The sequence below is a fragment of the Grampus griseus genome (genome assembly GCF_964374135.1).
Source record: "Grampus griseus genome assembly, chromosome: 11".
Lineage (NCBI taxonomy): Eukaryota > Metazoa > Chordata > Mammalia > Artiodactyla > Delphinidae > Grampus > Grampus griseus.
In genome coordinates, this window is record NC_139005.1 from 3,616,277 (window position 1) to 3,638,107 (window position 21,831).

At 54.9% G+C, this 21,831-nt stretch overlaps 1 protein-coding gene across 1 annotated transcript in view; it reads left to right on the forward strand.

Annotated features, from left to right (window-relative positions):
• Positions 1–2,233, forward strand: part of PRMT8 (protein arginine methyltransferase 8) — a gene marked incomplete at both ends in the record, with an annotated part of 79,131 nt that extends 76,898 nt beyond the window's left edge. The window contains 2 exons of the mRNA XM_082665764.1: positions 1,265–1,386; positions 2,150–2,233. Coding sequence (XP_082521890.1) covers positions 1,265–1,386; positions 2,150–2,233 — 206 coding nt within the window. The remainder of the gene's footprint in view (positions 1–1,264; positions 1,387–2,149) is intronic.
• Between the last annotated feature and the right edge of the window lie 19,598 nt (positions 2,234–21,831).

Here is a 21,831-nt window from a genome sequence, read left to right on the forward strand (position 1 = left end):
GACAATTCGTTTAGATGTCGTTGGAAGGGAAGGTGCTGGGAGCAGGTGGACTTTGCCTGTGGGCCGCAGTATGCGTCGGAGGCCAGGAAGGCTGGGTGTGTTTGGGGATCCAGGATCTGAGCGGCACAGACTCTATGTACATGATCCTCCTTAGGTTCCAAGGCCGCGGTGTCACCGAACACCGCTGGGCACCTTGAGGCGCCACAACGCGCCCCCTCTGGGGCTTCTAACCATCGTTCATTTATTCGGTACTCACAGACCCAGCAAGGGTGGTGATGGGCTCTGAGGACAGAGCAGTAAGCAGACCCCGGCCCTCATGGAGACTGCAGTCTTGCGGAGGACACAAACACGTAAAAAGAGACAGAGACGGTTATGCAGGGGCATGACAGTCACCGTGGTGACATAAGCCCAGGGTGCCCTTAATCCAGCTGGGCCAGGCAAGGCGTGCCCAAGGATGTGACCTTGAAGAATGAGGACGGGAGAGGCCGGTGATGAGGGAGGGAAGAGTGTCCCAAGGACGGCTGCTGCTGAGGAAGGGGGCCCATGAGACAGGACCCCTCATCTAGTTGTAGAATTGGTAGTGTGCCCAGTTGTAGAACTGGTAGAGGGATGGGTGGGATTTCGTGGCAAATGCAGGGGAGGGGACGTGCAAGCCTCAGTCAGTGTGGATGACGTGTGAGCTGTGGAGCAGCGTTGGGTCCGTGGAATGAGAATCTTCCCCTATTCCTATTCATCCAGGTAGGAAGGCACGGCTGAAACCCCAGGGCAGGCTGGGCCAAGGGAACTAGGATTGGTTTTAGGACAGAGAGGCAGGCAGGGAAAGCTATGTGTAAGACTGGGGTATCAGCGGAATCGGCGAAACCGGCTTAGCCGTGGCGTTGGCATGAACGGTGTCAGTTAAGCGGAGACAGGATGCACCACCCTCCCAATCTCTCCCCTACAACGTCTGAAAGTCTCACTCTGTTGAACTAATGAAAACCAGTAGCATTTTGAGATTCGTTGTTAACGCCGCCCCCGTATGGCTTTGTAATATCAGCTTGTTTCTCTTCTGATCCCCAGCGAAGACCCGCAGTCCCGAGGGGGCGGGGCCTCGACCCCGGGAGGAGTCCCCGGGCTGAGCGCAGCGTCCTGCGGGCTTGGAGCAGGCGCAGGGGCTGGGTGCCTGACCCAGTGAGAGTGCTCGCTGCGGTGTTCAGTGGGTCGTCCGCGCGGGGTCCCGGCCCCTCTGAGACGTCTTCTCTAACTCTTCCTTGTCATCCTTCAGCGCCCGACGCCCCCTACACCCACTGGAAGCAGACTGTCTTCTACTTGGAAGACTATCTCACCGTCCGGAGGGGGGAGGAGATCTACGGGACCATATCCATGAAGCCAAATGCCAAAAACGTGGTGAGTGCCGAGGCATCCTCTGTGAGGCCGGGGTCAGAGTGGAGGAGGGACCCAGGGGCCGGCTTCCAGGGAGCTGCCAGGACCCACTTGCCCCGGGGGGCCTGGCTGCCTTGTGCACAACCGGTGAAGTTACAGGGGAAGCGGTAGGAAGGCGGGTTTGGATGTGATGGCCTCCTTCAAGGACTCCAGCCTGGACCCCTTAAGACTGGGGAACTGGAGCCTTTCTGTAGGACACCCTGGACACCCTCCCAGCCTTGAGGACAGCTTCCCGCCCTCGGTGGGAGGTGTTTTGAGAACAGAGGCTGTGGCCATGGACTTTGCCTCATTTAGGACCAGCTGAGCCAGGAAAGAACAGTGTGTGGTGGCTTGGAAGACCGGGTTCGCCTTCCTCAGGCTGGCCTGGGGGGCTGGAGGCCGTGTGATTCTCTCTGAGCCCCCTGGGGTGCGGGCACGTGCCGGGCAGGCGCCGACGGTGCGCCGAGGCTTCCGCCCTGGGAGACCCAACCGCCCCACTTCTCCCGGGATGAAACCAGAGGGAACACCTCTGTATTCTAACAGGAAGGACTTACTTAGGTTAGAAATCAAAGGCCTCCCCGTGAGGGTAACGAGGCACCGGAAGAGGCTCCCGAGGGCTGTTGGTGGGGAGCGGAGTCCTGAGCTGGAAAACCCTAGCGGCGCAGATGCGCCCGGCCCTCTGCCTGCGGGGAGGGGGGCGGTCCCCACCGCCTTCCGCGCTGATGCCCCGGCTCCTCCTTCTTTGCAGCGAGACCTCGATTTCACAGTAGACTTGGATTTTAAGGGACAGCTGTGCGAAACATCTGTATCTAATTACTACAAAATGCGTTAGCACACGTGGGAGGCTGCAGAGAGCGAGCGAGCACGGAAACTCACCTCCGTCTGAGGCGCCGCCACAAGGGACCCTGTTTGCAGGACTACACGCTCCAAACCGGAGTCTGACACTCTGCCCTTGAGATTGGTGAACTCAGCCGGCCTCCTGAGGCCCCTGCCACTGGACAGAGGGCCTCCAGCTTCTCGGCTCTGCTCTGGGGGCCCTTCTCAGAGGCTCTGTCGTCCCGACAGAGAGCCACGGCCAGCGCGGCAGCCGGGCCCCGATGGAGGAGTCCACGCGTGTCCCCATCGTCCTCCTTAACCGTGACTCTCGGATCTTCAAGTTTTGCATGCTGCAGGCATCTAGGACAGATTGCTTCACTAGACCCTGGAGACTAGCGTCTTTGATAGCATAAGCCAGACGCTGTGCGTGCGGCGGTGCGCGTGCGCATGCGCGGACAGCATACCTATTCGTTCCTTTACCCGGCACGCGGGTATGTGCTTGCATATACAGCCAAGCGGTAGCGTCCGTGTTCATCCAGGGCTGTGTGCGTGTGTGCGTGCGCGTGTGTGCGTAGAATATATATTATCTCAGAGGAGATTCTGTTGCTTTCGAATAGGAATTTGTTTTGTGATTAGTTCTCCCCCTTCCCCACCCCTTCCCCGCTATGAAATGTCCTCTGTACAGCTCCGGTCTCCTTTTGACTAGACTGTGGCTGCGAACCCTGGACATAGGACCATGCACTCCATGGGCGCTCAATAAATGCACATGAGAGCGAAGCGATGGGGCGGCTGTGTTCTCGGCGCTCTGGGCAGGGGGGCGGGAGGAGGTCGGAGGCCACAGTGGAACAGAGGATCCAATCGTGCCGCTCCCAGAAGGAAGGTAGCTCCTTGGAAAAGGGAGCCTTGAAGCTAGGACCAGCCCAAGGGCTTCTCCCTTGTGACCCTCAGGGGTGGGAGGAGAGTCCTGCAGCTGGGGTGGGGGGACATGAGTTAACCTTGAGTGCTCCAGAATGGGAGGCGAGGTGTAGCCCGATGAGAGGCCAAGGTCAGGGCGGGAAAGGCTGGGAGGGTCCAGAGGAAGCAGGAGGTGGTGTGAGCTCACGGTCCTGGGCTGCTAGTGTGAGATGAGGGCAGGGTCTGAGGGCAAGGCCGGTGGAGGCACGGGCCAGGGCGTGGTGGTGGACCGTCTCGTTCCTACTCTCCCTCACCCCGTTACTGGCTGCCTAGGTGGGTGTCTGCCCTGGCCTGCACCCTCCCCATCAATGGGACCGCCCCCCCCCCACCGTCTTGAACAGGGCACCCACAGAGCCCAAGTGAAAGAACTTGGGTCCTGGAGGTGACATCCTAGGTTCTACAGAAGCTCCCTTCCCCAGAGTGGTTGCTAAACCTCCAGTTCCCCAAACGATTTCTGCCACCTCTACCGCTTTCGACTCTGGTCCCATCGTGGAGAGGGCGGAGCCAGAGGGGGGCCTGCCGGGCCAGCAGAGGCGTGGGATTCTTCGAAGGCCCAGAATGTTCCCTTCCTGGGAAGGAGCAGGTGTGAGCTACTGCAGGGGCCTCAGGGAAGTGCCTGGTGACCCCCGATGCCCTCCCGGGTTGGAGAGCCCTGGGCAGGCAGAACTGGTCCTCCAGCAGGGGTGCCTCCTCCCACTGTCTGCAGGTCACACACTGATTGCATTTGCATGCGGCTCTGAGGGACAGGTGTGCCCTGGACCAGGCGGGGCCTCTGGAGTTCCTCACCTGTCCCCGTTCCCCACCTTGCTGCTCCAGCGCTCAGCCGTGGCAGGAATGAGATCTCTGTGGTCGGGACGATCACTTGGTGAAAAGATGGGGCCTCACCTACGGGCAGGGACCAGACCGAGCTGCCTTGAGGATTCAGTTGCCGAGGAGGCTGAGGGCTGCCCCTCTGGTGTGGGAAGGAGCGAGCCAGGCTGGCCTGTGGGTGGGTGTCCTGGGAATGGCCGTGCCCAGGAAAATGACAACGGACTCCAGTGGCAGCGGCCCCTGCCCTTTCATTGTCCTCTGGCATCTGTGTACGTGTTGGCTTCCCCGAAGCCCTGGGAGTTGGGCACGGAGGCCCTACCCACAATGGTAGCTGAGCCTCTGGGCCCCGGGGTGGGGAGGAGTGGGGTCCTGGGGGAGCTGGGCCCCCATCTCCACACCTGCTCACGTGTCCTCTGCTGCCCTGCTCAGTCCTCTGCATCCCCGGCTGGGGAGGCCTCTCTTTGTAGCTAGAGACAAACAACAGTGCAAATCGTGGAATGCTTTTGTCCACATGTTTTGCACAAGAAAAATAGAGAAACTTAATCGGGGAAAACAATGAGTGTGTTAAAAGAAGGAAGGGGGTTGAGGAAGGACGGGGGGTCCCCCAGAGGGCACGCGAGGGGAACCCCTTAGTGGGAGTCGGGGAGCCCCTGGATTCTGCCCATCCCTGGGCAGGGAGCCCATCCGGCTTTGGAGAATTCCATCCATGGTCCACAGGGCCAAATCCCACATGGCCACCAGGAGCCAGCAAGGTTGATGACCTTCCGGGAGCTCTGGGCATTTGGAAGCTGCAGGCGTTCCTGACACCCCTGGGGGCCGGAAGGGGAGGCCCAGGCTGGGCAAAGGCCCGGCAGTATTGCGGGCCTCTCCAGCCAGAAGACGAGAAGCGGGCAGCCCCGCGGCCTCTCCCGGGCCCCGGGTCTTCAGCACCTGCCACCCTGGCTCCTTGCTCTGCCCCTGGGCTGCAGGAGTGAAGTCGGGAGAGTGTGGAGGGGCACCTCCACCACGGCCCCCTCCCTCCTGCCCGTGGGGGCGCTGCAGGGGGACTGTCATCTCCCCTGATTCAGTGGGAAATGAGCGGTGTCTGTTCTAAGCACGTTCGCGATGGGATGAGGGCTCAGCTCAACAACAGGGATGCTGCAGAGACCACTTCACATGTGAAAACTGTTTTTCCCTGACTCTGCCTCTTTCTTTTTTCCATCCTTCCTTCCTTGACTGTACCCGACTCAGTAGTGACTTCCTCCGTGTCCCTCTCCTCCCTCTCTGGGGAATTTCTCCCTTCCACCCCACCCCACTTCTCCCCAGGTCTGCAGCCGCGGTGCCCCTTTCGTGGTCTTATTTGGCCTGGATTGTTCATGGGCCCCTCTGCGCTTGCTCTGAGGCCCACTGCAGGCTTGGACTTCCCCGCTGGGCCACAAGCTCCAAGGGCAGAGATCTGCCTCTTTCTGCCGGAGTTTCCCCTGGACAGATGGGGGTGCAGGTGGGAGGAACCAGGCAACAGTGGACCAGCTTGACTCCCGTGGAACGTGCCCTGGAACTGCTCAAGGACCCCCAGGCTCCTGTGCCTGCGATCTCTGCCCCTCGGGGGATGCCCGTCTCCCCTTTGCCAGGCCCTCCCTGGTCCTCCCTCGGCAGCCTTCCTCTCCTCTGGGCACCACACCTGGTACTGCACCGATAAGCCCAGCGTGGTTCCAGGCCTCAGTAACGGAACGAAATTAAGCCAGACCTCTCAGCCCATCCCCGTGCCTCAGGGCGGTCACCTGCTCAAGCGCCTGTCCCTGGCCTACTGGCCAGTTCAGATCCGTGGGCTTCTGCCCTGCCTCGTCTCCCATCTGTAAGTCCCGGGTCCCACACAGGACAGGGGCTCCGTCTTGCTTTCACAGACGCCGCTCCCGACGACTTGGCGGGTCCCCAGCCTGGTTTCCGGAGGCCGCTTCCTAAAGGCAGGCTTTTCTGGATCCCTGCTCCCTCCCTGGCGTCTTGACTGGCACCCCCCTGCATGCCTGGCTTCATGCCTGGAGCACAGCCCCACCTGTGAGGCGTCCTACCTTACACGCCTGGGCGTGTGGAGCCCAGACCCTTGGCCTGTGGTCCTGTGACCGCCGGGAGGAGTCTGGCTTCCTGGGGATGGGAGATCACCTCCCACCTGTCTGACCACGTCGGACGTGCCCGGCTCACGTCCAGAGCCTCCGAGGCCGCTCTGCCCCCATCCTGTTGGAAACAGCCCATGTTCAGCTGAGACTCCGACACGGCCTGCTCAGCGAGCAGAAATGCAGCCAACAAACACGGAGTGGAAACGGCCTGGGCTCCGGGCACTGGTGATAACAGAGCAGAGTCCGCAGCACCGCCCTGCCCTTGGGGCTCCAGGTACGCACTGCAGGCTGGTCAGTCTCTGGGTGGGCGGGGCCTGCGCTTGGCCCAGAACTGAGAAGCGGGGTCCCTCAGCCGTCCTCCCTGACCAGCCCGCCTCTCCCCCGTCCCCTGCAGTCTTGGCCCCCTCAGCAGGGGACACAAGCTGTGTCCAGGTGGGGGGGGGGCCTGATCTGCTCTAGAGAGAGGCCCTGCTGAATTGCCCTGCTCTCCGCAAACTGCCCACGGCAGCCCAGCCTGTCACTTTCAGAGAAGGCCCGGAGCCCTTCCTGTACCCTAGCGATAGGTCATCTCTCACCGCAGAAGTGAAAAGGGTCTTTACCAACCTCTAGGCTGTAGCCAATGACTCGGCCTCGAGAGAAGCCAGAGCACACGGGGCAGAGGAACCCCCAGGGCGCTGCGTCAAGGACCCAGGCCCACGCGGTCCCCACCTCCCAAGGGCGCTGCGTCAAGGACCCAGGCCCACGCGGTCCCCACCTCCCAAGGGCGCTGCGTCAAGGACCCAGGCCCGCGCGGCCCCCACCTCCCAAGGGCGCTGCGTCCCCTTTGCCAGGCCCACGCGGTCCCCACCTCCCAAGGGCGCTGCGTCAAGGACCCAGGCCCACGCGGTCCCCACCTCCCAAGGGCGCTGCGTCCCCTTTGCCAGGCCCACGCGGTCCCCACCTCCCAAGGGCACTGCGTCAAGGACCCAGGCCCACGCGGTCCCCACCTCCCAAGGGCGCTGCGTCAAGGACCCAGGCCCACGCGGTCCCCACCTCCCAAGGGCGCTGCGTCAAGGACCCAGGCCCGCGCGGCCCCCACCTCCCCAGGGCGCTGCGTCGAGGACCCAGGCCCGCGCGGTCCCCACCTCCCCAGGGCGCTGCGTCGAGGACCCAGGCCCGCGCGGTCCCCACCTCCCCAGGGCGCTGCGTCGAGGACCCAGGCCCGCGCGGCCCCCACCTCCCAAGGGCGCTGCGTCGAGGACCCAGGCCCACGCGGCCCCCACCTCCCAAGGGCGCTGCGTCGAGGACCCAGGCCCGCGCGGCCCCCACCTGCCCAGGGCGCTGCGTCAAGGACCCAGGCCCACGCGGTCCCCACCTCCCCAGGCGAGCGTCCATCCCTGGACGACTCTGCCATGTGACGCAGCTTTGGAGCCAAAGGACCCGCTGGAACCCCAGCGCTGGTGCTTAACTAACCGCGTGAGTCTGGGCCAGGTAAGACTGAGAGGAGGTAACACGGATGAAATGAAAGAACTAGAAAACACGCTTGGAAATGGAAAGTACGATGGAAATTCCACTTATGGTTACTACAGTAATAACATTTCCGCCTGCATCCAGCCCTGTCATTGAGACGTACGGCCGGGCGCCAGCGCCTGAGGCCCGTGGGCCTCTGACGGCCCTGGGGGAACAGCAGGCACCGCCATGCACGGTCAGCAGCGGGCTAGGCCCTGGGGTTGCAGGCTGAGGCCCCGGGTTCGGGGACGGCCCTGCAGGCGACACACGTGCAGAGTTCTGCCAAAGGCCCTGGGCAGGAGTGGCCTGCTCTGTGGCTTTGCTCGTGAGCTCATTAAAGCCTTCCCACGCGGCTCGCTGAGGTCTTGACGTTTGTCACCCAGCCTTTCGGCAGGCAGCGACCGCCTGGCACCGAGACACACGTGGCCTTCCGTTAGAATGAAAAGCTCCTCAGTTACTGAGATGCCAGAGCCCCACCTGGGCTGCTCTGGGCACGGCCTTCCCTTGTGGCTCTCTCTACCTCATTTCTCAGAACCTCCTGGTGACCTGGAGACCCAGCCGGCCGAGGGCCCGAGTTGCATCCTGGGGAAGCGCAGGAGGAATCTGCAGCTCACTTCACCCTGGAATTCAACTCACACTGCTTTTCCCAGGAAATGTCATATTTGCTTTGGGTCAATAACATATTCCGTTTCTATAATGGGGACACCTATTCTCTTTGACGGCTAGAGTGAGAGACTCAGAAGTACCTTCCGGGAACCAGCAAGAGAGGGGAGGCGGGGACCGGTAAGACCCGTGAAACCCATCTTGACTGCAGTAACGTCCACAGAAATGCTCCAGAGCTTCTGGCTATACTGAACAGGAAATAACCGGCCAACAGTCCACTGGCATAAATCGTCATTACTGTGACAGAGGCGTGTGCCACGACGGCGCGGTGAGTCGGGAAAAGAACAGAACAGGAGGGTCCTTCTCTGTGCTCAGGGCCAGGAGCGCGTCTCCCAGGAGAACACCTATGCGGGAAGGAAGGTGTGGTCTAGGAATCCTGTGTGATCACCAAACGTGGAAGACCTACCTGACAGGGGAAGGAGACACACCCCCACCTGTTACCTGGAGGTGGCTCCCCGCTTAGGCGTGGGAGCTGAGCCATCCTCAGCACAGTGGCTCCGGTTCTGGTCCCAGGTGGACCCAGGAGAGCTACGTGAGGAGCCTCTTCCAACTTCCTCATTCCATAAACTTGTCGCGGTCCCTCCTGGGCAGCAGACACTACGCCAGGCACTGGGAATAGAGCAGAGAACAAAGCAGGCACCAGGAACAGACGCTCCACAAGAGTGAGACGTATTACGAGGGAGCAGAGACTGTTAGGGGATCAAGAGAGCCACTCTGAAGATATGACGTTAAACGGAAACTTGACAAAGCAGAAGAGGAGGGGAGAGTAAGGGAGAGAGAGGTAGGGGATGCGTAGGCAGAAACGGCAGGTGCGAAGGACCCGCCCAAAGGAGTCCACACAGGGAGGCACGTGTGAAAAGAAGAGCAGAGAAAAGGAAAAGGCTGGGGCTGGGGGAACGGGGAGAAGGGAGGCCTGGGATGCAGCCGGGGTCCGCGGTCGCGAGTCTGTGGCCGTGTCAAGCAGACTTTTTCCTCGGTCACTGAGAAGACACTGGAGCTTTAAACAGGAAAGTGACGGGACAAGGTTTGCAGGCCACACATGCTCTCCAGCTAATGCACTCAATTTAGCAGTTGCTTCCCCTGGAAAACGGCAATAGACTTAACTTATTGCCTATTTCAGAAAATCAGCCACAGAAAATGTACGTGCAAAGTACACCCGGCAGGACCCCTAGGAGCCCCGGGTGGAGGGTGGAGAGGAGGCTTCTCCAGATGCTGGTGGAAAATGGCTGGAGTTCAGATGGCTGCCTTGTAGGATTGCCTCTCCGCAACAGGGAAGCACAAAGGGGCAATCTGTGCAGCTCTGCGATCGTCTGCCTCTTCCTTTCTGGTGTCAGGTCGTACCATTCTTCCCACAAGGACGGCTCGAGGGATGTAATTGTCCGGGAGGCAGGAGGGCGCGTAGGGTCCGCACCAGGCTGATGTGCGCCGGGATACTTCTGTCTTCCAGCCCCAGGCGGCTGTTTCCGGGGGACCGTGATGCTCTGCATTACTTTCCACTCACAGAGCGTATTCCTGGAGCATCTTTCAGAGTCTCCATGGGTCGTAATAGGTTTCTGATGTTATGACAATTGCTTCCTGGCCACAGTTGGTTAGCTCGGTTGGATGGAGCTTGAAGCCAAAGACACAGGCTTCTCAGGCTCCCGCTCAGCTTCACAGTCACGGATGACACCTTGAACTCCAGCCAGCCTAAACAGACCTGGGGCTGCAGCCTGGCTCCTCCAGCCAATGGCTGAGACCCGCAGCGAGGTACTGGAATTGCTCATGCCTGTGTGAAACCTTCCTCTGTTAGATGGCATCATGATCACACCTCTGTCCCAGACTGTGGCAAGGGTTAGATGAGATAGTACTCGATGGCCGGGAACGCATCCTGCGCAGTGAGACGGTAGCTCCTTGTTCTCAGAACTGAGGGTCCCAGGCAAGAATGTGCAGGTGCCCCTGGGAGGGAGAAGCCCCTCCAGGCAGAGCCTCTGCCCACAATGGGTCAGAGTGCTTGCTTTCTGGGGCCAAGGGGACAAGGCACAGGATCCGCCGTTGCCTGGAAACGATTCGGAAGGAAGCTTGAGGATGCCCGGACTAGAGACGGGGTGGGAAGTCAGAGCAGGGCCCGGCCTTGGGGGACCTCAGGCTGTTAAATGGGACGCACGCCGCCCGCCACGTGGTGCAGAGTTGGAGCCAGAGCGCACACCTGCCTGTGATGGGAGGCTCCCGCGGCGTCGTCGCGGAGGACCCGCGGTCCCCTCGCGTGGGAGGAGCCTGGGCACAGTGGAGTGCACGCTCTGGGCTGGAGGACCGCATTCAAACCCCGATTCTCCCATAACCTCCTGGCTGCGTGACCTGCAGCCTCTCCACCCGTTTTCTCTACCTGCACACTGGAGGTAACCTGTCACCTTCCTCAGAGGACAGTGGTGGAGCTGAGTGGGACCCGTGCCCGGGACGAGGGGAGCTGGCATGGGCTTGCTGTCATGACTGTGTTTGCAGCTGTGGCTCTGACCTGGGTCCAGTTGAGCCCCTCCAGGGCTGGGACACACAGCCCCGCGGAGCCCCGCCTGGCTCCCTGCATCTCTGGGCGGATGTGTGCCCAGACGTGGTACCCTGCTGTACTGTCAGCGTCTGTTCTCGTGCCTCCCTCGATGGTGATCTCCTGGAGGGCGGGTTTGCATCTCACTTGTGTCGAGCACAGACCCCGCCCATCATAGGTCTTCTGGGTGCTGGGGAATATTTGCCGAATGGGCCGAGGACAGCTTCTGACCGCGACGCTCCTGCCCTTGAACCTACCTGCCGCGCGGCCTTGAGGTCAGCACCTTCCCTGCTAGGCCTCCGCGTTCGTTCTCACCTATGCAAGGAAGGTGCCAGCCTAGAACCATCTCCAGGCCTCCACCCAGCTGACGAAGCTGTGATTTCCTGCTTCTGCGACTCTATGCCTCTTATTTTGTGACCCTGGACTCAGAGTTTTCCAAGGAGATCCTGCCCCAGACTTTTTAGTGGGGAGAGTAGAACAGCTGCTGGGCCGTCAGGGGTCAGGGCGAGAAATAAAGCCTCCAGGGGGAAACAAGTTCCCGCCAGGACTGCAGCACGACATCACGGCGACTTTGCCAACATGCAGCAGAGTGGGCGGTAGGGACCAGGCTGCCAGGTCCCTCCGGGCTCTCAGCTCCGTTATGAGTCTGTGACTCTGCTGAGCTGGGACTATCTCTTGGAAAATCATTTTAATAACTGAGCGGAAATGGAATTAAGGATACGGCTGCCAGCTGGCCAGGGCTGGGTGACGCTCACCCAGTGGGGTGTTAATTCAGCTCTGCTAATGTTGCCTATTGATTATCTCTGATTAGATCCCCTTCAAGCATCACTCCTACTGTGCTCCTAACGAGTGGGCCTTTGGAGAGGTGGGCTTCTGCAGAAGGGGAGGGGACCAGAGGGGGAAGTAGGACCGGGCCGGCGTCGGGGATCAGGGGAGGCCTGGGGGAGATGACCAGTAGATGCGATCACATCTAAACAGCGACCTGGCCCCGGACTTAAGGTCCTGGGTTGGATGAGTCCCAGCCATGCTCTGGAGGAGTTCCTCATGCTTCCACAGAGAGAAAATGGTCCACAGAGGGTGTCACAGAAGAGACTTGTAAGCTCCAAAGTGCCAGGTACTTGTGGGCTTTCTGTTATTCTCTTCCAGTCCACAGACCACAGCTAGGTTTGTTTACTCACGATGGTGGCGGGAACTATGGCCTGGGGAATTCCAAGCAGTGGCTGATACACAGTTTAATTCTTCTGGCTTGAGGTCTGCAGTGTGTAATCCCTAAGCCCCAACTTCATTCTGAGAAATCCCCTTTGCTAAGGCTCTCTGGATTTAGTTGGAGAAATGTCAAGTAAAAATTCAAATTAAGTTGGAGATTTAATGACTTCAAGTACAGGGCGGGGACGTACTGGGGAGCCTGGACGCACATGGACCCTGGGAAGGCCAAGGCGGACAGCACGGTGGCTGGTGGACACATGTGGACCCCGGCGAGAGCTGAGCTTGGTTCGTTCTGAGGTTTTCCTTCCTCCCCTCTCCTCACCACACCTGGCCTCCCTCACTGTTGTGTTCCGGGACCAGGGTGACAGATGCTAACTTGTCTTCCGGCCTCCAGTCCTGTCCTCATCCTTCCACTCCACCCTCTTCAAGCACGATGGCAAATCTGAGCGCCGCTCCCCTGCCGAAACCCTCCAGTGGCTCCTTGTCACCGGCGGGTGATATTTAAAACCCCCTTGAAGGCTCAGGGAGGCTCTTGAGCTCCGGCCTCTTCTGCTTATGTCCCCCGCCCCAGAGCCCTCCTCCCTCGCTCTGCTCCAGCCCATGGGACTTGCACCAGCCCTGCTGGACCCCAAACCACTTCCTCTTCCTGACAGCCGGGCTGCTCCCCTCCCACCTTCCCCTTATCCTTCAGTCCTCAGACCCTGATTAAATCCTGTGTTAAAACCCGGCTGCCTCTACCCATCCTCCCCCTGCAAACCCAGGGGCAACTTCGCCCTGCTCACCTCTCCCCTCCGCCAGCATCTGCCCAGAGTCTGTCACTTCCAGCCCTCTCTTTGCTAGTAGCTCCTTCACTGGCTCTGAGCCCCTGGGTAGCGTATTGCTTGGCAGGATGGCATGTATGCAAAGTTTCATGGAAAGTAGTTTAAGCTATTGTCAACTGAAAAAAAAAAAAAAGCACAACTTAAAAGTTGAGAATTATGTTTTATTCGGCAGACTTACTGAGGACTGAAGCCCGGGAGACAGCCTCTCAGATGGCTCTGAGGGACCACTCCAAAGAGGTAGGGGAGAAGCTAGGATATATAAGAATTTTTGCAAAACAAACCCCCAAACCAGGAACTGGAATATCAAAAGATTACTGCTAACTCAAAAAAAGAGCAGAAAAAACAAAACCAGACATCTCAAGTTAATGAACTTAGTGCTTTTCTATGTAAGGGAAGAGGCAAGAGTCTGGGCTCATCGAAGTCATTTCTTTGACATGTAAGTTAATTACCTAAGGCCAGTGTCCTGTTTTCCTCCGTCCTGAGATCCCCTCAGTTGGGCTGCAGTGGCTGATAGCTTTATGGCCGCCACATCCTTTGTTCACTGAGATGGCAGGTGACATTCTTTGTATACGCCATCATGGTAGTGAGACAGGCTGGGACCTGGGACCCTTTGCTGGGACCTTGTACACTCTGCTGCAATGCTTGCACCTGGACATATCTCTCCTTAAGCAACAAAATACAAAGAAACTGTACGGGACTAAAAATAACCAGTGCATGCTCAGTTGGGGCAAATTCTGGACCAAAAGATACAAAGAGACAAAAAAACCCGCCACTTTTGAAGAGTCTGGAGCAAAAGCAGGGTACTGCGCATGCCCCCTGCACACAACACCACCTAAGGAGTGGGCGAAACACCTAAGCCACCCCTCTGGCCTGACCCCTGGACACACCCCTACCCTCATCCCATATGGGAAACAGGCTTGCCCCCCATCGGGGACACAGCAAGCAAGGGAACCTGCCGTTTGTTCTCACTCCCCCCTGCTTCAGCAGGGGCCCCAATAAAGCCTTGCCTGAATTTCCTGTCTGGCCTCTGGTCAACTTCGATTGATTAAGGAGGCCAAGAACCCTGGTCGGTAATAGTCGGACGATTGGGAAGGGAGTCAGGGATGAAATTGGAATAGGTGGAGTGTGTGGATTCGTGCGTTTGTGTGTGTGTGCACGCGCGCTCGCGTATGTGCTATAGACCAACAGACACAGGATGATGGGGTGCAGCACCTGAGCCCCAACTCTTCCCCTGAGTGTAGGGATCACCCACACTGACCGCTGTCCAGGCCTGGTAATGAGAGGGTCTGCAGTACTGGGGAGGTCTCAGAACCCTGTTAGGCCATCTGCTTCGCTCATGACCAGCTGTGTGGACAGAGGTAAACCTTTGAAATGCCCTTAAGGAATCCAGACAGAGGGAAGATTGTGGGTGGAGACAGAGGTGAGAGAGCAGATCTGAGGAGGAGTTCACACACAGGTGGGTTTTTCACTTTCTACTACTCCATGCCATTGTTAATATTGGTAATAGTAAACAATTTTTTAAAAGGTCTTTTAACTTCTAATTAAATAAGGATTTCTTGTGGGGGGAGTCCAATGATATAAGGACTGGTATTATTTTTTTTCTTGGTACTTACCAACCAAGTGAGTTGAAAGAAATAATCCACCAATGTATTATCAGTAAAATAACAACATTAAAGGAACACTTTCAAACACTAAAGAGACACCAAATAATACCCCTCCCCAAAGAAGCACAATATTATTATCTTTTACAAAAATTATTTTAAAATTACTTTTTAAAATAACAAAATAAATAAAACAAGTAAAAGGAGAATAAACAAACAAATAGTAAAAATAAAGAAAAACTCCCCAGGAGATTCAACGGGCATCCAAAGCTGAGAACCTCAAGTTGGAAGCCTCGCCTTCCTCGTGCAACTGGGGTGGAGCGGTAGGTGGGTCGTTTCTGGGAAAGCAGCTCTCCAGATTCTACCACTGTAATCCCTGCAATCCTGGCCGCCTACCTGTAGGTGGAGGACATGCTGCCGGGTCTGCTCATGAAGACTCAAAGCGGTGACGCTCAGAGATTAGAGGGAATATGGCTTAAATTACAGCAGGAGAAAATTGGGTTAGATCAACCGAAGTGGGCCGAGGCTCCAGAATGTCTGGGCACAGACTGTGACGCCTGCGGTGACAGCAGCCTGGGAGGTGCTCACAGGTGGCGTAGCGGGAGCTGTGGGCTCTGGAGAGAGCAAACAGCCTTCCTGGAAAACAGAACGCGGAGAGTTGGGAAGGCTGGCCGTGACGGCCAGGTAAGTGGGCTGCAGTCTCCTCATCTGGGACAGGAGGGGGCTTGGTGAGCCCAGCTCTGGGGTCAGCCTGGCACTGCATTTGCACACACGGCCAATGCAGATGACCCCCTGGCCAGGCAGGGATTGAGCTGGGAGTGAGGGTGCCCCGCATGCCCGTGGGGTGGTCTCCCTTGTCTCCTATGAGCTGAGGAGGGAACGCAGACCCCAGGGGCGCCCAGCCACCGCTCAGGCTGCAGACTTCCATGCCATTGAGAGAAGGGGAGGGGTGGGGAGGGGGAAAATGGGCCTCATGAATGAAAACTGCTCTGGGAGGGCGCAGGAGACGGGGAGGAGGGAAAGAGGGCGGGGCTGGCACAGAGGAAGGAAAACGCAGCCTCATCTGCTTGTTTGTGTTTCTTATATTCAAGATGCTGACTTCTAGCATATTTTTAAATCCATCAGACGTGAAAGGCTGACTTAAATAGATCTGCAGTATGAAGCTGGTAATTTCGCTTGCCACGGTGGAGGAGCTGGCAGGACGCTGGCGAGGATCCAGCGCCTCTCCCTGCGCCAGGGAAGCTGTAGGAGCACGGCTGGCTCTCTGTGGTGCTTTTAGGCAGGTGCTTTCCCTGCTGACTGGGGGAGGGCAACACAGGCTGCGGGGGAGGGGAGGGGGTAGTGGGAAACTGAACTCGAGATGTGAACTGGCCCAACATTCTCCTGGGCCAGGGGAGCCTCCTGGTTTAACCCATCCTGACCCCCTGTCACATACTTATACTACATACTCTCACTTCGACCTCAGCTCAGAAGAATCCTAGACTCTTGGGGTCAGTGGGCTGGAGGTGAGGGCCTGGCAGCTCATGGTATGTAATTTCTCACCTGCATTCCTTAAAGCAGAACCTCAACATCTGCTTGAATGCCTCTAGTGTCGGAGAGCTCGGTACCTCACGAGGCAGCCTGCTCCTTTGCTAGACGGCAGTCACTGGGTAAACTTCCCTGGGATGACGTGAAAGCCCCGTCCTCTGCGTTGATTAGTCCTAATCTTGTCCTCTTGGCATGATGCCAAAGTCAGCCCCTTACCCCTGAAGACGGTACTCAGCTCCCTCCCCCAGCCCAGTGCTTCTGTACCAGTGCCTAGTCTCCTTCCCATAAACTTACCCCATAAATCTCTGCAAAACCAAAACATTTCTGGGTGCTAACTTAACGTATTTCCTGTTGTAGGAATGCATATTTTCCAATGCAACAAAATTCCAGGAACGACAAAAGACTCTGTCATTCAATTTTGTTGTCATCCAGCCCACTCTGGCCCCTACTCTGGGGCCAGGCTATGCTTACCGTTGGCCTTCGGTGTATGGAGGTCCCCTCATCCCCAGGAGCTTGTCTCCAGGGAGAGGCGCCAAACTCCTAAAGAGACGGGTGTGCACAGGTGCGCAGGGGCAGCAAGGCCGGCAGAGTGGGCTGGGGGAGTTCACTCGGGGCCCTGCAGGGAGGGGAGCCTGGGGTCGTTGTCCCGGTGTTGTTTTTTTTTTTTGGCGGTACGCGGGCCTCTCACTGTTGTGGCCTCTCCCGTTGCGGAGCACAGGCTCTGGACGCGCAGGCTCAGCGGCCATGGCTCACGGGCCCAGCCGCTCCGCGGCATGTGGGATCCTCCCGGACCGGGGCATGAACCCGTGTCCCCTGCATCGGCAGGCGGACTCTCAACCACTGCGCCACCAGGGAAGCCCGTTTTTATGATGCGTCAATGTATAGTTGTGGGTTTCCAGGTGTTTCCTCCCCTCGGCGCCCTGAAGCTCAAGGGCTGTCAGCAAGCTGGTCTTCCTTTCCCGCTCCCTCATCTCCTGACACAGCCCAACACAAACATCGGGTGTTTTAGTGCCTCCGTGGTGGCACTGAAGAGGATCCGTCCTTCACTCATTCATGGAACATAAACGTTTGTGAAAGAGCTTGTTCAAGAAATGCATTGTGGGAAAATAGACACAGCATACAGTGACAATTTGAACCATTTTCAAATGTACAATTCAGAGGCATTAAGTACAGTCACAACCGTGTGTGCAGCCGTCACTCACTGCCCCCCAAGGCCAGAACTTATGCCTCATCACGAAGTGAAAGTGTTTCATAAACTGTGAGGGTAGAGATGGTTCGATTAGGAGTGTGGTAGCCAAAGTCTTAAATCTGCCCATCCACCCTTCCGGTGTCTGTTACGTGCCAGGCCCTAGTAAATACAAAAGTGAACGAGACCTGAACCCTGCCAGGGGGAGCCTGGAGCCTGGATGCTGGCCCCCCTGTCCACCTTCAACGCAGACGGGGGAGGTACAGAGCGTTCTTATGCCAAGTGTCTAGCTTGGAGGAATGCAGGCTTTCCTTGTTTTATTAGCCTAGGGAAATGGGAAATGCTCTTGCGTGAGACTCCAGCTGCTCCCAGTGCCAAGACTTGAAGGATTTTCTCTCTTGCCTATTGTGTTTTGCTCTGGTCTCTTCACAGGAGATAGATGTGATAACTAGTTTGCCTAGAGATTTTCAGTTGACTAAGCTGTGTCCCCAGGGTTCTCATTTGACCTACACACGTCTGGTGACAGTAGTCGGGCAGAGAGAACTCTTTTAGAGCCTGGGAAGCTGGGGCTCAGAGCATCAGGCAGGTCCAGGTTCTGCCCAATGCCACAAACTTGTATGTAGGTTCTCACTCTGCACAGGTCTTTAGGGGCTAGAGAAAGCCTTTGGGAGAGGCACCGCCTGGGTGAAGGTGGCTGGTTCCACACCAGGAAAGAAGAGGGCCGGGCAGGGAAGTATCTTTTAATGCTCAGAGGCACGGAGCCCAAGTCAGATTGAGCTGTCGAGCTGCCAGTGGGAGCCGCGGCGGCTGCAGGGTAATGAGACAGAGGCTTTGATGGGCCTCACACTGTCTGAAAGGCAATCAAACCGCAGCAGCTGGAATGATCCTCAGCGCTTTGTGTTAAAGCCGGAAGCAGCTCCTCATTGGAGCCAGGGGGCAAACCCCATGGGTCTACTAGGCCACAGGGGTCCAGGGGTCCAGTGGAGTGATCCACCGAGTGGTGGGCCTTGCTCTCGACACACGATGCTCTGCTCTTAACTGGACCTTTAGGCAAACACTGCTGGCCAGACACTGTGCCCAAAATGAGGTGACAGAGGTGAATGTTCGTCCCTCAGGGGAGCGGTCCGTGGACACTGTGTATAGATAAACCCCACACCCAAACTTTACAGAACAGCCCGGCAACCCATGGACTGCCATGTTGGATCACCCCAACCCTCTGCCCGTGACCTAGCTCTACACCTGCTCGTTGAACCCCACTTCCACAGTCACATGACGCCAACTCATTCTTATGCCCCTTGAGCACCATGTTTCAATTCTTCTTTCTGAGTCAAAAAAGATTCCATCCCCTCTCTCCATGTTCTTTGGGCATTTTTGCTTAGGAGGGCAGTGTTTTTATGTGTAGTATGTATTTTTATAGGTCAGATGGGTGCAGTCATAGTCATTGTGATAGCACAGGCCTCACTGGACCTAGGAGTCCTTATTTTGGGGGAGTGGAATCTCCCAGTGCTGTGATAAGGGCCTGCAATGACCACTTCTGGATCAGAGCCCGAGCCCTGATAAAGCCGCAGCCCTTGGAGGGGATCAGTCCCTGGACCTGACCCAGTCCTGCCCAAGGATGATAAATGGCCCAGCCTCACGAGCGCTCCTCAGGCTCCACACTGACCTCAGGTCCTCTGCCACGCACCGTTCGGGTCCTTCCTAAACAGGGCACTTCGATTATGTGCCCTATTTGTGTGAAAGGTAGAGCTATGGTGTTCTTTGTTACTGCTGCTGCTAATTAGCATGTCTATTAATAGAAACATTCATAGTTAGGAAGTGGGGAGGTCTAGAAAGCTCCCTATCCTGCCGACCAGCATCATCCTCACTCCACCAACACACACCCCAGGATAAGGAGGGAGGGAATAACTAACGAGTATGGATTTTGACTGAATTGGTTGGAATTTGTAGAGCCACTTTCTGTTCCCCAGAATGACAGGAGGAGAAACAGCAGGAAACCTAGGGCCAGTCAGCAACAGGACAGCTGAGTCATGGTTTTTGTATGCTTATATACTGTGATTTCATTATTTTGAAGTAATTAAACTGCTTTTTAAATAAGCTTCTGATTTGCAGTCTTCCCACACCTATCCCTTGTGAGTGACGCTTTGTGGAATGTCTGGATTCCTGGCAGGAGGGGGAACACTGCGTGAGGATTTCTGGCCTCCCTTCACTTCCCCAGGGAACTGGACACCTCCTTGAGCGGCTCATCTTCAGCAGGGCAGCCAAAGGCTCAAGGTGGAGGGGAGGGTTTCTCAGATCTAAACAACTTCTGATTTTAAGGTCCCTCCTCCAATCTAGAAGAGAAGAAAGACTTTGGGGGGGAGGTTTGGGATGGGGCTAAGGAAGGAGACCAGAGTCCTGGCTATGTTGTGTGAAGTGGGAGAAAGAAAGCAGGGATGGCAAGCAGAGCTTCATTTGTGCACAGGGCAGAGGGCTACCAGCGTGAGGTCTTTGAAATTTTAAATCCAGCTATTTAAAATATGTTCAAAGACCTAAAGGAAACCATGTCTGAATAACTAAAGGAAAGTGTGAGAACAATGTCTCACCAAATAGAGAATATCAATAAAGAGACAGAAATTATCAAAAAGAATCAAACAGAAATTGTGGAGTTGATAAGTACAATAATAAAATTCACTAGAAGTACAATGAAAAATTCACTAGAGGGTCCCAACAGCATATCTGAGCAGGCAGAAGAAAGAATTAGTGAGCTTGAAGATAAGGCAATTGAGATTATCCAGTCTGAGGAACACAAATAAAAAAGAAAGAAAGAAAAATGAACAGAGCCTCAGAAACCTGTGGGACACCATCAAGCATGCCAACATATGCACAGTCAGGTTCTATAAGGAAGGGAAAGGGAGAGAGAAACAAAAATAATATTTAAAGAAATAATAACCAACCCCCCCCCAAATTTGATGAAAACCATTAATTTATGCACCCAAGAAGCTCAGTGAACTGCAAGTAGGATAAACTCAAAGGGATCTATTGTTAGACACATAAAAATCAAACCACTGGATGACAAAGACAAAGAACTTTGAAAGCAGCAAGAAAGAAGCAACTCATCGCATACAGAGGATCCTCAATAAGATGAACAGATGATTTCTCATTAGAAACCATGGAGGCCAGAAACAGTGGGATGGTAAAGTCAAAGTACTGACCGGGGCGGGGAAGAAACCCTGTCAGTCAAAAGTTCTATATCTGGTAAAACTATCTTTCAAAACTAAAGGATAAATTAAGACATTTCCAGATAAACAAAATTGAGAGAGTTCGTCTCTAGCAGACCTGCCCTACAAGAAATACTACTGAAATAAAAGGACACTAAATAGCAACTTCAGTCAACATGAAAAAATAAAGAGCACTGGTAAAATTACATAAATAAATTAAGATGCTATAAATGTATTTTTTATTTGTAACTCCTTTCTACTGACTTAAAAGACAACTGCATAAAGCAATAAATACAAATCTATGTTGATGGGCATAAAATGTATAAAGATGTAATTTATAATAATAACAGGGAGGGGGGAATGGAAACTATACAGGAACAAATTTTTTATACTATTGGAATTAAGTCATTATTAATCCAAACTGTTGTAAATTGAGATATTAATGGTGACCCCCAGGGCAACCACCAAGAAAACAAATAAATTATACATAGTAAATAAAATTACAAGAGAATTACAGTTGTATAGTAGAAAATAACTAATACAAACAACAAAAGAAGGCAGTAGTGGAGGAATAGAGGAACAAAAAGGACATATGAAATACAGAAAAGAAATAGCAAAGTGGCTGACACAAATCATACTTTACCCATCACATTAAATATAAACAGATTAAACTTTCCAATTAAAAAGCAGAGACTGGAAGAAAAGATTTAAAAACGTGATCCAGCTACATGCTGTCTACAAGAGAACCACTTTAGATTCAAAGGCACAAATAGGTTGAAGGTAAAAGGGTAGAGAAGATATATCATGCGGAAGATGTATCAACCAAAAGAGCTGGAGTGGCTGTACTAACATCAGACAAAATAGACTTTAAGGCAAAAATTGTGACTAAAGACAAAGAAGCACATTTTATGATGATAAAGGGTCAATTCCTCAAGAAGAGATACAATTATAGACATACAAGTGAGTGAAGTAAGTCAGACAGAGAAAGACAAATATCATATAATATCGCTTATATGTGGATTCTGAAAAAAAGAGTACCAATGAACTTACTTACAAAACAGAAATAGAGTTACAGATGTAGAACACAAACTTATGGTTACCAAGGAGTCACAGATGTAGAAAACAAACTTATGGTTACCAAGGGAGGGATAAATCAGGAGACTGGGATTGACATATACACACTACTATATATAAAATAGATAACTACTAAGGACCTACTGTAGAGCACAAGGAACTCATTCAATACTCTGTAAAGACCTATATGGGAAAATAACCTAAAAAAGAGTGGATATATGTATAGGTATAATTGATTCACTTTACTGTATAACAGAAACTAACACAACATTCTAAATCAACTATATACTCCAATAAACATTTTTTTAAAATATATAAGAACTTAGAAACAGAGCCCCAAAGTACATGAAGCAAACTGAGATCTTTAAGAGGATACAGGAGAAGCAGCTCTGTCCTAAATACTTGACCCCCATGACTCATTAGGGTGCTTAATAGTCTAGCACTAAGGATTTACTCCTTTGAGTTAAAGTTTTCTC